The sequence below is a fragment of the Zophobas morio genome, unplaced genomic scaffold (genome assembly GCF_036711695.1).
Source record: "Zophobas morio isolate AGI-343-1 ecotype UQ-CSIRO unplaced genomic scaffold, CSIRO_AGI_Zmor_V1 ptg000030l, whole genome shotgun sequence".
NCBI lineage: Eukaryota > Metazoa > Arthropoda > Insecta > Coleoptera > Tenebrionidae > Zophobas > Zophobas morio.
Genome location: NW_026972135.1, coordinates 19,859,351 through 19,876,748, shown reverse-complemented (window position 1 = coordinate 19,876,748; position 17,398 = coordinate 19,859,351). Strand labels below are relative to the sequence as shown.

Genomic DNA, 17,398 nt, shown 5'->3' with positions numbered 1-17,398 from the left:
AAAGAAATCAAAACTATACATATGACAACGTGTTGCATTTTACTTAGAAACTGAAAACCTAATGCTTGGAAAAGGTTTTTAAGATTATCGTAAATCGGTAATTAAAATGTACCTATTTGTTTCTTCCCCGCAAAAATCTTGTAGGATCATCTAAAAATTTTGCCGGATAAATCATATCTAAAATATGCAAAATACATATATCAATATGTCAATGCATTCATGGATGAAGCAATTTATTTTGTTATTAAAATTTAATCAAAAATTTTAAAATACAGTGTTATTATAAAATATTTATGACGTCATTTCAAAATTTAGTTATGAGAAAACTCACTTGAATTTATAGGAATTTATCATAAAAAAGTAATAATAAAATTCGTAAAAAGAAAAATCTATAATTTTTCGAACTGTAGTTCAGAGGAGAGGAAAGTTCTGTCTAATACCTTAGATGAAGTTTTTCTTAGTAAGTAATGCAAGTAATGAATAATGCAAATTTGCAAAAACCGAAGACGAACGCAAAATTCAGACATGCAAACAGTCCAATAACCTCAGTTTCGATGCGGTCGAAGCTTCAAAGTTAAACGCGACCTTAACGAAGCATAATTTTATATAGTCCATCAAATTTATTTAAATTTAGCTTCATAATAAACCAAACGTACCGGTTTATTTATCAATTAATTTTTCATCATGAGCACACCTACACGGCTTTTATACCGTACAAACTTTTCTCCCTCAGCGAAGCTTTAATTATGCAACCCACACAAAATTGTTGATGTTGCTGCGAACATATTTCGCATAATAGAAAATTTGAAGTAAGTACGTAGAGAGCGGTTAAGGATCTACTTGCACTGATGGAGTTGGGATGGTTGGTGTTACCTGACTGTCGACATACGAGTTCGTTTTGCGTGGAATGTACCACTTTAATGTGGGATTTGAATTTGTTAGAGAAAGTTTGCTTATGTTGGCTTTTTCATTTTTTCGGTATTATTCTTTTGTTTCACAAAGCGATGAAAATTGGTTTCAGGATGTGGGAGTGTTAGCTCTTATTTTCCTTTGTTTCGATATGTGGGAGCGAATTTGAGCCAATGTGGGTAGGAAAAGTATTGATTTTTGCAATTTTTTTTGGTTTCCCACATCTTATGAGCTTCACATATTTTTTCTCAATTCTAAGTAAAATTCCATTTTGCGAATAAATATTGTTAGTATTCATTTTACGTGGTGAAGGTTGGCAGTAAGTGATTTTCTCAACGCTAAAAAGGATTCGAAGTCAAGATAAATTATTAATTTTGGTTTATTTAATTTAGTATTAGTACTGCTAGATAAAAAACAGGTTGAACACTGTACATAACTTTATACATATACAGGGTGTTTTTGAAAGGTACGTACAACACAATTGACAGTTCTTTGCGAAATCTAAGAAGCTTGAAAAACTTATTTTGTGTTATCAAAATTATAAGGGGAAAATTAACCCCTATCCAACCTTTTAAGATGCTACTGAAGGATAAATAGGTAAAATTTTTTTTTTAGTAAATCCTAGCAACTGTAACCATATTAAAAAAATAAGAAACCCTTTTGTTGCTATAGAAACGAACGATGACCTTTTTATCAGAGGCGTACAACGAATTGGGCACATAAATTTTAATAATTTTTATCTCTACAACGAGAACACTTTTACCTGAACTTTTTTTTTAGTTTAGCACCCATTCGAAACCAATTGCCGATTTTATTTTGTACGTACCTTGCAATAACACGCTGCATAGTGTTAGAATATACCGTATGAACAACAAAATTTTTGGTCAATGCATATCAAAAATAAATGTTTGTTCCTGCAAAAAGTGTATGATATCTTCTTATAAAATTATTATTAATTAGATATCTACGTGCATGTGGCATTCATTGTAGAGGCGAACCAAATTGTATGTAAATAACTTTACAGATTTTTTTACTCTGTATTGTATATACAAAAATGGTCGAAGGTCATTACGTCAAGAAGTCGTAATAATTTATAATCCTAAAAATAATTCCACGAATTCAAAATGTAAGCTAAGAAAGTATTGTAATCGGGTCTATCGGGCAAGCAATGAGAGTAAAAAATTGTCAACAATCGATCCAGTAGTTTCGGAGATTATCTGTCTAACGAAAATCGACACAGACGACGGACAAACACAGACGGAAGGGGAGACCTATTTTTTCATACTGTAGGGGTCATGACACATCGAGAAAACATGAAAGTAGCCATTCCTTCGATGGGCCCCATGACAATACTTCCTTAGCTGACACTTGGGAAGTAAAAATGGCAAATAATTATATACAAAGTAAAAAGAGTGGTCGAAGATATTTCAACAAAACTTCCCTCGTGTTTGAATTATAGTCAATCCGACAAATCTTGCTTCTTTGCAAAAATATAAAATTTGATTTTACGGTTTTCGTTTCGTTATAAAGTAAAAATCAATGGTGTAAATAACATCCCTACAGGCCGTGCGCGGCGGGGGCGCAAATTGCAAGAGTGCGCGACAATATGAAATATACATATCTAAAACAAATAACAAATAACCAACGGGAAAAATTTAGATATTAGTACATGCTTAACTTCGACTGTTTTTACATCGAAAGAATTCGACTATTAGCACATTCAGATTACAAGCATCATTGCATCAGCTGTTAAAAGAAAATCAAATTTATTGACATTAGGCCGCCGCCGAAAAGCAACAGATTCAACACTCGTTAAAAACCCGACAAATCCACAATCGGAATCTTTGCTTAGGATTGGCGGTTGGAATTCGCCAAAAACTCGTTCAAAATACACTACGCTCATTCTAGGTTTACATTCGTATGTATACATAGATAGTTGAAAAATGGATGTAAACAAATTGAATAATTTATTTATTTTCTTTCGTTTGTCACACTTCTTTTACTTCTCGAGGGTAAGCTAAGGAAATACGGCCCATCCAGTGAGTGGCTATTTTCAGGTTCTCTCCACGTTTCATAACCCTTGGAGTACGAACAGTATATGTTTCCCGTTTCCGTCTGTCTATCTGTGTCGATGTTTATTAGATGGATAATCTTCGGAAGTACGAGATAAACCTTATACATATGTATTTTATATGAATATCGTGTCCTACACGATTTTCCTAAAATACTACTAGTAATAATACTATCTAACAGAATGCTAACCAAAATTTGTCTAATCATTCCCTCCAACAATGTGATGACGTCATCTCCAAATGTTGCATAGTAAATGTGATTTAAATTTTATAAAATAAGGTACTCTTACACTTGTGGTGTTCTGATTTTTTACCCTACAAATCCAGATTTTTGGAAAAAAAAGTGAAAAAGTCAAAATTCTATGACAACATCACGATTTATTTTGAAACCGCAAAACCGAATGCTGTGAATCTTGCAAACGTTTTAAGGTTATCCTATGCATGGTAAATCGTTGGTCAAATTTTGCCGGTGTATACAGACGCAAAAGAAAACTAATTTTCTCGTTAGAGCGGTTTTGTAAAATATTGTTACTTGTTCTGACACGCATATCAACTTTAATTAATACGGTTTTCAAACTACTCGTAGACATTAAAAAAAACAATGCCCTTTACAATTAAGAGGGCGATTCTAGTGCAATACTACGCAAATCAAAGTATCAGTTTAGAAAAGGTTCAACGGCGGTGTCTTAAATATATGTATAATGTAAAATTTGGTAGATTCCCCAGCAGAGGATTTGATCAAGCAAAGCTATTAATTCACAATAATATGTCAACATTGGAAAATCGTCGGAAAATATCTGCTGTTAAATTCTTATTTAAAATTTTACATGGGAATGTTGACTGTGCTGAACTGTTATCTCACATTATATTTTTTGTTCCAAGAATTCAGTCAAGATATCATAATATGTTCTTATGTCCAAGAGCCAAAACCAATGTTTTAATAAACTCCCCTGCGTACAAAATGATGAAATTAGCGAATGAGTTAGACGAATCATGTGACATTGTCCAGTGTAACTACACTGAATTAATAAATTGTGCAAAATCAATATTTAAATAAGAATAAGGTCTGGTATAAAATGTGAAGTAGTAAACACGGCTGAATTTATTTAATTTATTTAATTTATTTAATTATTTAATTATTATTATTTTTTCTTTTTATTATTTATTATTAGTTTATTCATACAGATTTGTAGTTCGCCGAAGTCTTGTGCGGCGAGCAATTGAAATGTGAAATCTGAATTACGTCTAAGTTATATATTTGTATTATTTTTTTTTATTTTCTAAGTTAATTTTAAGTTTAGTTTACTTATCGTTATGCTTACATGTCATTTAATTTATTTATTTTGTCCTATAATTGGATATTATTCTGTTGGGCAAATATATCATTATTATTATTAATATCAGAGAAGTATATTGCCATTAATTACATGCAAAGAAGCATCTCTTAATGGCAGTTGTCGATATTTATGTTTGAAGTTGCCAATCCGCAACTTCACGTATTTTTCTCTCATAAAACTGAATTTGATCGATATCGGTGTTGCTTCTAAAAATATACGTAGTATTTTACTTGCTCGCGGTTTCATAAAATCACTATTTCAAAGCCGCCGTAAGGACGGTATTGATAAATCGCGGTGTAATTGTGGCGGATAGACCCGTTTGACATGCAACTGTATGCCGAGCGTCGTATGTACCAGTATATCCTTTAACCCACTCAATTCTCTTCTTCAGATTCATTGGCTGTGGTAGGAATGATAGGTTCAATTATGTGGTAATGCAGCTTCAAGGACGCAACTTGGCAGAACTGCGAAGGGCACAACCTCGTGCCGCCTTCAGCCTCTCCACAACTTTACGTCTAGGTTTACAGATACTTAAAGCTATCGAAAGCATACACTCCGTCGGCTTCTTGCATCGTGATATTAAGCCCGTAAGTGTTGTAAACGAATAACAAACGTTGTCGTACTGACGCGATGTCGACGCTTTCAGAGCAATTTTTCCATGGGCAGACTGCAATATAACTGTAGGAAGGTGTACATGTTAGATTTTGGACTTGCGAGGCAGTACACGACGGCGACGGGGGAGGTGAGGGCACCGAGAGCAGCAGCGGGGTTTAGGGGGACGGTTCGGTATGCTAGCATCAACGCACACAAGAATAGAGGTAAGGGACATTGCGAGATGGGAAAGTTGGTGCTGTGACCAGGATGGCATTGCTATCCTGCGCCCAGCACCAAAAGGATTATACTAATAATAATAACAATTAGCGGTAAATAAATATCTAGAAATATGTATTGTGCAATTTTGGCATAATATAAATGGTGTTTAAAGTAAAAATGAACCAAGTTTTTTTTGTTTTTAATCTATAGATGTTCGGAATATCGCGAACGAGAAAAATATTTTTAAAATGCTAACTACCCGTCCCTCGGGAAAGTTCCTGATTTCCAAATGGTCTCATCCGCCCCTGACTTGAGGAGTTCGATTGGGTTCGGATGCAATACGTGACAAATTGGTCAAAACTGTATTAGTATGGACTTGGTTTATTTTATTTTGAACACCTCCACGCATCAAAAATTTTTAAGCCTTTCTAAAACACTCATAAATTGTCTTCAAAATTTAATAAGGTCAGCAAAAGCGTTGTGGCGACAATCATCTGACCGATTTTACTTTATTTTTTATATTAAAAAGAATGCGTCATATACGGATGCCTATCCGTATAGACACAATCTGTTCACAGCACCATCCCACGTTTTGTTTTTATAATTAAATCTGCTTAAAGAAATGGGACGACACGACGACCTTTGGAGCCTCTTCTATATGCTAGTCGAATTTGTGAATGGCCAGTTACCGTGGCGCAAGGTCAAAGATAAGGAGCAAGTCGGTTTAATGAAAGAGAAATATGATCACAGGTTACTGCTCAAACATCTACCGTCCGATTTGAAGCAGTTCCTTGATCATATTCAGAGTCTAGAGTACGCCGACAAGCCGGATTATCAAGTCAGTGCTCATTATTTTTCTTCCTAATACATACTTAATACTAATTTGTCTCTAGATGTTAATAAACCTGTTCGAGCGCTGCATGAAACGCCGAGGTGTAAAACCGACCGACCCGTACGACTGGGAGAAGACTCCCGCCGGTGATAACGTGACCGTCACGCAGACGACTGAGGCGCAACCCACCGCTCCCACGACGCTTCCAAGACATACCAAACTCACTACGACCGACAACAACCAGGAGAATATCGAACCCACGGATAATAAAGAAGCGCAAATCGAGGCACGACGTAGACGTATCGAGACCGAAAACACAGTACCTCTCGGAACGGACGTCCAAACCAACGCTGTCGTCCGCCCCGTAGTCGATAAGAACTGCAACGCAACGCCCGTCGAGCAAGTCCAGCAAGGTTCGTATGCAATATTCCCAGATTTGGTGTTCAGTTCTCTTTAATATCGATGAAATTTATTTATTTTAGCTTTTATCACTTGATCTTACGTTCTTTCAGCGCCACGCCGTCGTGCCACGTCCCACCTCGAACAGCCCCCCGAACGTCTCGACAACGAAGCCATCGCTTCGGCCAAATCTACCTCCGACGCCAATCAGAAGCCGGCTCCGCTTCGAAAGAGCCAGTCGGGCGTCGCCACGTTAGGACGCCTACGTGTCGTCACACCGGCGCAAATCCAAGGCAGCGGTAGCCTCGTTGAATCTCCGGCCACTCCAGAACAGGAAAGACCGCGGAGGCGGCAGCCATCAGCGGCACGCAGTTCGCGCGCCGGTCTGAGAGACCAGAGTCTGACGCAATTCGCTGTCATCGATGACGAGAACGTCAGTCAGCAGGTGACGAGGGGCGGGGCCCTCACTTTGGCTAGTCAATGGAAATCGCAATTCGACGACAGCGAGGAGACGACGGATAACGAGTGGAAACCGGAAAGTCCCGAACACAGGGCAGCGTTAGTTCCTAATGAAGGTGCAGCTCAGGGGGCGCCACCGGCGTTAAGTAGGATTAGTGAGGATTCGAGGACCAGTCATAAAAAGTATATCAATATTGCAGGAATAGAGGACTATCCGGAGCTGATGGGTAAGTGACAACGTGAATTAAAACTGAATTCACCGGCGTGTAGTGACTATATCCTTCCCACATGCTGTTACCAACACTTAAATTTTAAAACACAAAAAGTTGAAAGGGAACGATGGTATAGAACTCTTATTAGAATACAATTTTTACGAAAACTAGGTCGCTTACCTTATAAAATGAGGAAAAGAAGTTTTAACCTATAAATATTCGATGATTTCGCATAAAATATTCATTTTACTGTCAAAGTTCCGGAACACCCACGTATTTTTTGCCAGTTAAAAAAAAATCCCATCTCCTGTTCGTACCGATTAGTTTTTTTACTTTTTTTACGTATACCTCGTCACGACAGCAAATATTGCATATATTTTCATGAAAAATTTTCAACGGAAAATTATATCACTTAGATAGGCAATTATTCAAACAACTGCCGAGAACGTTTAAAAATTAACTAAATCATCGAGGATATCAGCCTGTATTCAACGCTATCGATTATGTTTAGTAGTCCATCGGGCGACTGACACGAATTTTCTCGATGGGTCTTGACCCCCAGAGTACGAAAAAATGGGTCTCCCTTTTCCGTCTGTCTGTCTGTATGTCTCTCTCTCTCTGTGTGTGTGTGTGTCTGTCTGTAAACTGCCTGCATCGATTTTTGTTAGACAGATAATCTCCGAAACTACCAGACCGATTGTTGTAAAATTTTATAAGTGTGTTATGAATATCTTGTAGATGGTAAAACGCTAACCAAACTTTGTCTAATTATTCCCACCAGTAAAATGATGACGTCACTTCAAAATTATACACGTGTAGTTTTGAGTTTTTACCTGAAACGTCAAGATTTTTTGAAAAAATCAAAATTATGTAACAACATTTTGCCAATTTAATTTTGTATCTACAACACCGAATGCTTTGAAATCTTGCAGATATTTTAAAGTTATCATAAGCATGGGAATTTGTATATCAAAATATATTTGCTTATCCCCCTCTCCCCGCAAAATTGATGACGTCTTCTCAAAATTTGGTCGAAATGTGCAAAATATTAATATATATATACTTCTGATTTATCATAGTATTAATATTTTTAGATTTGCTTATACAGCTCACACAAAAAAATTAATGAATAAGTCAATTAATTTTATTAAATAAATCAGGAACTGCAAAAACGAATGCTTTGAAATCTTGCAGACGTTTTAAAGTTATTGTAAGCATGGTAAATTTGGAATCGAAATAGATCTGTTTATTTCCCTCAAAAATTGGTGACGTTTCGGGTAACAACTCAACACGGATTCAGAAACTACACTTGTATGACTAGTTTATTTTATGCTATTTAAAACCCATTTACAATGTACAATTTTGAGGTGACGTCATCACATTATTGATGGGGATGAGTAGAAAATTTTTGGTTAGCGTTTAACCATCTACATGATATTCCGAATATGTATACAAAATTTGACTACAATCGGTCCGGTCGTTTCGAAGATTACGTGCCTAATACAAATGGATGCAGACACCAGACTGACGGAAACGGGTGACTATTACTAGACTTCCTTAGCTTAGGATAGAAAAATGATGGATTTGAGAAGACCCCTTGTATTTTGATAGTAACTATTAATGATGGTAGAATTATTGTTGGGTGCATTCATTTTAAAGGTGAGACAATGACAGGAATTCCGTTTTTATATGTTTTAAGATTCAACTCTTCATTGGCCAAGCGGTTAGTTATTTAGTTTATTTTTACAGTTTTATAAACCTGAATTTGCATTGGTGTCGAGTCGGAAGAAATAGAAATTTTACTGTAGAAAAACATTGTGTCAGTAATATTATCAAAGATAAAAATATCTTCACAGGTGGACACCGCTGACATTTAGTGGAATCAAATTTACTCAACCTTATAAATTAATTTTAAACCGTTAACACTTAAAGTGGGTGTATTTCCAAAGAATTTTGACAAACTAAATGGACATTATATTCATCGGATCTGCATCGGTGTGAACTAGAAGACTTTAGTCCAAAAGTAGTATTTCAGTATTGACAAAATTTGAAGTCATGAGATATGTACAAGCGAAATACTATTGTCCAAAACCGACCGCCATATGTAATCATAGTATATTTTAGCATTAATTTTCAGTTTGTGAGCGAAACGAGCACCAATTACGCCTCCATTATGAGACACATAACGCCCTTGGTTGGTCCACACAAACTAAATAAAAAAGTTTAATGTGCCTGTGCGTGTCTCTGAAGTGTTATATTAGGATCGCAAACATGCTGATTTTGGGATAGATGCTATTAGCTTCCCTCCAAGTTTATTAAATTTTATGAGCCCTATCTAACTCTGAACAGTCTGAAGCTTTAGTATGTTTATTTTGCGACTTGTTATTGCGAAATTCGGTTATGCAAACAGGGCTAAAGTTCAATTTTGTGTGGATGTAAGCTGGTGTTCTATGAAGTTGGGAATTGACTTATAAAGTAAAATTAGTTTAGGACAACATGTTAAAATATCACAATAATTTAAGTGGATTTATAACCATACCTGACAGATAAGATATAATGCAGTAATCTGGAAGTTGGCTACAAGAGAATTTAGTTAGTCGTGATTGATTAAGGCATAACGCGATGAGATGTAATGGCCATCATATCTCAAAAATTCTATGGAGGCGTACAGCCTGAACTTTTTTTGTTATTAAGGTCTGATTCGTAGGAATTAGTGATTAATAGTCAGCCATACCTGGTGCTTCCGGAGATGGAAGATATTGTACGGGAAAGACGTTTTTGATCGTTAATCAATAAGAAGCGTTTGATGCGGTAGATGTGATTTTCGTCGTAGTGTATGGTGATGGTATTAGCTAACGAGGTCATCTCGGGGCTGCGCTAAGTTTTTTTTTTTTTTTTGCGAATATGAAATAATGAGGTGTCTTCCAAAACAGCATAATTTTCTGATACCTAAATACGGACCCCTAGCAAATTTAAAAAATTGGGCGAAAGTTGTTTCGACAGAACTTTCCACGCACCAAAAGTACAATGGAACATACTCAGTATTTTCGAGTGAGTTTTTTCTTTACACAATTTTGTGATAACGTCATCAACATTTTTGCAAGGATGCGTATATCAACTTGGATTGGTGCAGTGTAATACTAAAAATACTCTGAAAAAGGAGTGAACCGTTCCTGATATAATCAAGAAAATAAATTGACCCATGCTTTAATTTTTTTGAACCACCTACTTAAGCAAATCTAAGAAATATCAATGCAGTGAAAAATCACAAGTAAAAACTCATCAAATTTTGCACAATTTATTCGGTAAAATTTTGAGATGACGTTATCAATTTTTTGGAGAAATAAAGAGATATATTTTGATTACCAATTTACCATGCTTACAATAGCTTAAAAATCTGCAAGATTTCAAAGTATTCAGTTTTCCAATTCTTGATTTCTTCAATAAAATAAATTGACTGATTCGTTAATTTTTTTTTTTTTGAGTGACCTTGTATAAGCAAATCTAAAAAATTGAGTTGAAAATTAACGCCGTCGGGAATTTGCAGAATATCCTACATTTATTTTACATTTAAATTATTCGATTTTCTTGGGGAAGGCACAAACATGCATTTAATGTACATTTTGCATGCTTCCGAACCGTAATTATCACAAAGTGTACGCTATTTGTGCTTTGTTTTATTTGAACTTGAAATTGAATAGAAAATTATAAGAAAAAAATGTTATTGTCCTAAATAATAAAATTTGTTTTCAGGTGGACTTCCGAGAGCTTGGTCGACTCCGTCTTTAGGCCCTTACGTCAGATCAGGTCTCAAACCGCCTCTTTTGCAGCAAGCCGCTTTCGACGATCTCGTGTTCAGAGTAGACGTAATGCGTAACGTTGCCTCACGACACCTCCAAGACGAAGAAGAACAGGAACCGAAACTGGTCGAAACGTCAAAATGGAGCAGTTTGCCGTCTATGAATCTTAACGATAAGGAAGCACTCAAGAGTAACGAGGTCGAGGATCAAAACGGCGAAGACGAAGGCTTACAAGAGGTATTACAGTCGCATGTAATGTGTAGATTTTTTCGAATTATTACTAGTAATTGTTTAGAATTTTGACAGAAGACAAGCTTTAATAATAACAACCTTTATGGTCCAACAGTATTTACATATGAATTAAAGGACAATGAGAAACACATAAACAATACCTCCCTTCCTTCACAAGCGAACCAACAGATTATAAAATTAAATTTTGCAAATTTATTTTTTATGATAACCCCTGTAAGTTAACAAAGATAAGTGAGTTTTTGCATAACAAAATTTTGTGATGACGTCATCAAAACTTTCAAGAGCTTTCATTTATGAAGAAAACATATATCAATTTCAGTATGTGCAATGTAATACCAGTAATAAATAACACTAATAAGCGGAAGTCGAAAAAAGTCTGGACCATTGGCATTGTGATCCGGTTATTGCAATTCGTAGAAAATAACTTTTAGTTTAGTTTCTCTGCATGATCCTCAATTTGTCGTCAAAGTATGTTTTTATGGCATCGCCACATCTCATGTAATAAGGGAATTATCACCTGAAGAACAAAATTTAAAGTTTTAATGAACTTATATTTTTATTATTTTTTAGGGCAAGACTAAATTTCAGCTTATTTTCTCGTAAACCGCTAGTAATATTGCCGGTCATTTTAACAATTGAACCGTTTTAAATTTGTTGTACCCGTTAAATAAATCTAGAGACAACTATAAACTGTAAACTCTTTACAGGTTGCGGGAAAATTGGAAATCCGTGTCGTGCCAAAAGAGAATGTTCCTAGACCTCAAACTCTCCAATCGAACGTAGTGGAAAACCCTCCGGAAGAGCCAGCACAAACCAAGGAAGTCGAGAGGCCGAAAATTAAGCTAGAAAGGACAAAGAGTATATTGAAACAGAGTAGCAAAGAACGGAACGAAGGACAGGAAATACACAGTCCGAAACGCGAACAGATAACCTTCGCTCCCGACGTGACTGATACCCCTGTAAAAAAACGAGTAAGTTTAGAAGGCGACGATATCAACCAGAAAGAAATAATCACAGTGACAAAGAAAGATCTAGAAGAGGACATCGAAAAGAAAGAAGAAGAAAAAGTCAAGTCACCGAAATCGAAATCTCCCAGTCCCGAAAAAGTAAAAGTAGAAACTAAAGAACCCGAAAAGAGCGAAGAATCAGAATCGAGTAGTTCGGAAACGGAACAGAAAAATTCAGATAAAAATGTGGAAAAACCGAGACTGAAGTCTCCACGATTGTCTTTAAGCGGCTCGAATTCCAACATCAATCAACCGGCTGAGCCGCCTCTAAGCCGGAGTAATTCGCAGAAGGCAGTTTCGAAACCTTTAGAGAAAATTAAAAACAATTTGGGGCATTCGGCGTCCGAGAGCAGTTCCAGCACTCAGGACAAAATCGAACAGAACTTAAAAAATGCAAGGAACGCGTTAGAGAAGAAAAGTAATTTAGAAGTTAAACAAGACAGGGTACAGTGTTCGCCGTCGGTGGATCTCACGACGAATCCGGCTGTTACGTTTGTTTCAGCCACGTCCGAACTAAAGTAATGGAGTTTGTAGGAAAAAAGGGTCGAATGGAAGTTTAATGTTTTGTTTTTGTAGAGAAAAACGGTTAATGGCAAACGGATTGAGTCCTGGACTGGACGAACAGTCGGAATACTTTGATGCTACGGAAAATCCATTGTTTAGGGATAAACAGAGGCACGAGCAGGATGATGAGGATAGTGGGGTGGATAATGCCAGCCAAATTTTGAGGGAATCGTCGGTAAGTACTTTGTTGAAACGAACAATGTTTAAAATATAAACTAAATGTGATCGTGGAGAAGTATCGGAAAAATTTATTGCATAGATGAAGAGACTCATTTTAAGTTCATTCCGTCCGTATATGTTAACAGAGCATGAAAAAGAGATTTAAGAAAGGGGGCAACGAACGTCGGCAGTGCTTTGAAATTTTTTTATTTGTCTGGACAGTTTACCTTTTTTAAAAAGTAAGCGTAGTGAACTCAGAAAAGTCTTGGTGTGGTCCGTTGATACTAGAATTCAAATCAAAAAACTGTTTTCAAACACCAAAAAATTAAGTAAAAATTGTTAAATAAAAATTTAACGTGCTATACATATGTGAAGTCACGCGGAATGTGCGGAGCACTAGTGAAAGACTCCTCATAAGCCGAAGGGGAATTTTAACTCTTTTAATACACTTTAAAAACAGGGTAAAATCGTCAAAAATGTTACTTTTTACTTCCCGAGCGTAAGCTAAGGAAGTATAGTAATCGAGTTCATCGGACGAAGTGTCACTTTTATGTTTTCTGGATGTTTCATGGCCCCTACCGTACGAAAAAAGTAGTCCCCCGTTTCCGTCTGTCTGGTCTCTGTATCCATTTTTATTAGACAAGTAATCTCCGAGACTGCTGGACCGATTGTTGTCAAATGTTGTATGTATATTAGAAATATCATGTAGATGGTTATATATTACCCAAAATTTGTATAATCATCCCTACCAACAATTCGATGACGTCATTTCATTGAATCCTGTCTTAAAATATTTTAATGTTATATAAAAATATACTCCTATACTTGTAGTGTACGAATCCGTTTTCAGTTTTTTCGCTAAACGTTCAAATTTTCGAAAAAACAATTCCAATGTTCAATAATAGGCTTATATTACCAATACCGGACAGGAGTAGTTGTGGCGCAACGGCGAGTCGAGATCGCGGAGATGTTCAATGAAGCCGTACGACATTCGCCAGATAGTGGTTAGATTCCGTATTTTGGCTGTTTTTATAATATTCAGATCATTTTGCTCGATTGTGGTTTAATTCAAATCAAACTAATTTCTACGTGACATTCTTTCGATATATAAACATAAATAAACACTCGAGAATGCTGCATATGTCTCATTGTACTTTAGAAGCGAGGGACGTTCTGTCGAAACAACTTTCGACCAATTTTTTAAATGTTTGAAAATGTTGCTTTTTAAATATACCTTCAAAAACAGTGTAGAAATTTTAACTGTTTTTCTGAAGGTGAATTTTTTTTAGCCAAAATCGAATTTTATATTTCTTAAAAACTGGACAGAATCCTTAAAATTTGGACTTTTTAAAAAACAGCGAAATCGTTAAAAATGTTACTTTTTTAAATTCTTCAATCTTGAATTGTATGTGTTTTTCCGAAGGTTTAGCCGAAATTGACTTTTATATTTCTTAAAATCAAGGCAAAGTCTTTAAACATGTTACTTTAAATTTTACATTTTCTCGACCTTTCATGACCCCTAAAGTACGAAGAAATAGGTCTCTCGTTTCCATCTGTCTGTCGGCCATCTGTCCAGATTTTTATTGGATCTCCGAAACCACGGAACCGATTGTTGTCAAATTTGATATGTGTATTAAGAATCATGTAGATGGTAAAACGCTAACCAAATTTTCTCTAATCATCCTCATCAATAATGTGATGACGTCACTTCAAAATTGTACGTAGTAAATGGGTTTTCAATTGTATAACATAACATAGTCTAGGACTATGGACTGTTAGTCCTATACATGTAGTTTATGATTCCGAATTGAGTTTTTACTCGAATGCTTTGAAATCTTGCAGATGTTTTAAAGTTATGATAAGCATGATAAATTTTTAATCAAAATAAACCAAAAAATTGATGACGTCAGTTTGCCGAGTAAATCCCATCTATAAATATGATGAGTATGTACTTGTGATTTATCACTTCATTCATATGTTTTGGATTTGCATATACAGGGTGACTCAAAAAAATTAATGAATGCCTGAATTTATTTTATTGATTTAATCAGGAACTACAAAACCGAATGCTTTGATGTCTTGGAGATGTTTTAAAGTTATCATAAGCATGGTAAATTTTTGCTCAAAATGTATTTGCTCATCCCCCCAAAAAAGTTGATACACGTCACTCCAAAATTTTGCTGAATAAATTCTATCTAAAATGTACGAAATATGATGAATCTGTACTTGCGATTTATCATTCCATTCCTATTTTTTGGATTTGCGTATACAGGGAAGTTCTGTCGAGACAACTTTTGACCAATTTTTTTCCTTATTAAATAAAGACGTGCGTATTCTCACATTTTTAAGGAAATGGGTGCTTCGTTCTTAATTTGATCAATAAAAAATTTGTGATGACGTCATCACCATAGCGCAAAGAAAAAATTGGTGGAAGGGTGTTGCGACAGAACTTTCCTTGCACCTGAAGTACAATGAAACACCATTTTTTAAAAACTATAAAATTTGATGTTGCAAATTTTATTTTCTTATAAAAACTCAAGAAGCGTGCTACGCATTTGTTTCAAATGAGTTTTTACTTTACATTGTTTAATAGACTCATCAAATTTACTACATTTTAGATAGGTTTCATTCGGCAAAATTTTGAGGTGATGTCATCATGGGGGGGGGGGGGGGGATAAACAGATACAAATTTACCATGCTTACAATAACCTCAAAACGTTTGCAAGATTTCGAAGCATTCGGTTTTGCAGTTTCTGATATATTTAATAACATTAATTGATTTATACAATAGCTCCGGTACTTTCGGATGTTATCTGTGTGATAAAAATCGACATAGACTGCAGACAACAGACAGGCAGACAGAAACGGGAAACCTATTTTTTCCTACTCAAGGCGGCGAAACGTCGAAAAAATATGGAAGTAGTCATTCGCCGGATTCAATAACTTCTTAACTTCCGCTTAGTAAGTAAAAATAAAATTTACAAAAGCAAATTTTACAGCTTTGTCTTGGACCCTGAAAAATTAGTCATTTTGACAACAATAGGTTCAGTAGTTTCGAAGATTATCTTTTTATTGCTACTCTAGGAGTCATTACACGCCCAGAAAACAAAAGTAGCCAGTCGCCCGATGGATTCGATTACAATACTTCCGTAACTTACGCTTAGGAAGTAAAAATCAATACAGTGGAACGAAGTCCTGCAATAGGTTAAAAAAAATTGATAGTAAACATATTTATTGTCAAAAGAAATGAGTATAATACGCAAAATATACAGGTACGAAAATTGCGGAGTAAAGCTGAAACAAACTCAAAATTTTAAGATAACGTCATCAAAAAATTACCAAGCTTACAATAAGTTCAAAACGTCTGCACGATTTCAAAGTATTCCATTTTGCAATTCTTAATTTAATCAATAAAATAAATTGACTCAGTCATTATTATTATTATTTTTTTTTTTAGACACCTGTATAACCAAATCTAAAACATATTAATGCATCGATAAATTACAAGTACATATAAACTCATCATAATTTGCACATTTAAGATAGGATATATTCAACAAAATTTTGAGGTGACGTCATCAATTTTTTAGGGGGGATGGACAAATACATTTTGATCAAAAATTTACCATGCTTATGATAACTTTAAAACCTCCAAGATTTCAAAGGATTCCGTTTTGTAGCTCCTGATTAAATCAATAAAATAAATTCATGCATTCATTATTTTTTTGGGGTTACCTGTATAAATAAGCAATTCCAAAAAATATGAATGGAATTATAAAACACAAGTACAGACTCGTCATATTTTGTACATTTTAGATGGGATTTGTTAGACAAAATTTTGACCTGACGTCATCAATTTTTTGGAGGGGATAAGGGATATTTTGATTAAAAATTTATCATGCTTATCATAACTTTAAAACATCTGCAGACTTCAAAGCATTTACTTTTGCAGATTCGAAATTAAATTCAAAATCTTGTTTTATAATTTTTATTTACTTTTTTAAATCTGGACGTTTCGGGCAAAACCTCAACACGGGGTTATAAAGTACATGTGTAATAAGACTATATTATTTTACACAATATAAAACTGATTTATTATATACAATTTTGAAGTAGCGATGATTACACAAATTTTTGTTAGCGTTTTACCACCTATATGATATTCCAAATATAGATCCAAAATTTAACAACAATGTGCCTAGTACTTTCGGAGACTATCTGTCTAATATAAATCCGGGACGACAGACAGATGGACTGAGGGACAGACAAGCAGACGGACAGACAAACAGACGAAAACGGGAGACATATTTCTTCGTACTGTAGGGGTCATGAAGGGTCGAGAAAACATAAAAGTAGAGAATCGGCCAACGGACATACAAATTTTTTTTTAACGTCGCGTTGTGTAACGGTCTTCTAGGGCTTTATAGCACGTTACACCAGGTGTCATTACTGACCTTGGTGCAATAATTAGAACTTACAGTAAACGTTCAACGCACTATAGTAGACGTCGAGATTTTTGTTCTTTTAGGGATCAATGAAAAATATTGTTGCGGACGTAAATGTTGAAAATAGTAAAAAAATAT

General features: G+C 35.2%; 1 protein-coding gene across 4 annotated transcripts in view; it reads left to right on the top strand.

Moving 5' to 3' along the window:
• The window catches only part of LOC135138978 (tau-tubulin kinase homolog Asator), a 59,534-nt gene that overhangs the window by 36,499 nt on the left and 5,637 nt on the right, over positions 1-17,398 (top strand). For all 4 annotated transcript variants that reach the window (XM_064069037.1, XM_064069038.1, XM_064069036.1 and 1 more), the window contains 8 exons: positions 4,710-4,905; positions 4,965-5,136; positions 5,752-5,969; positions 6,025-6,376; positions 6,476-7,048; positions 10,787-11,070; positions 11,793-12,610; positions 12,669-12,831. In XM_064069037.1, coding sequence (XP_063925107.1) covers positions 4,710-4,905; positions 4,965-5,136; positions 5,752-5,969; positions 6,025-6,376; positions 6,476-7,048; positions 10,787-11,070; positions 11,793-12,610; positions 12,669-12,831 — 2,776 coding nt within the window. The remainder of the gene's footprint in view (positions 1-4,709; positions 4,906-4,964; positions 5,137-5,751; positions 5,970-6,024; positions 6,377-6,475; positions 7,049-10,786; positions 11,071-11,792; positions 12,611-12,668; positions 12,832-17,398) is intronic.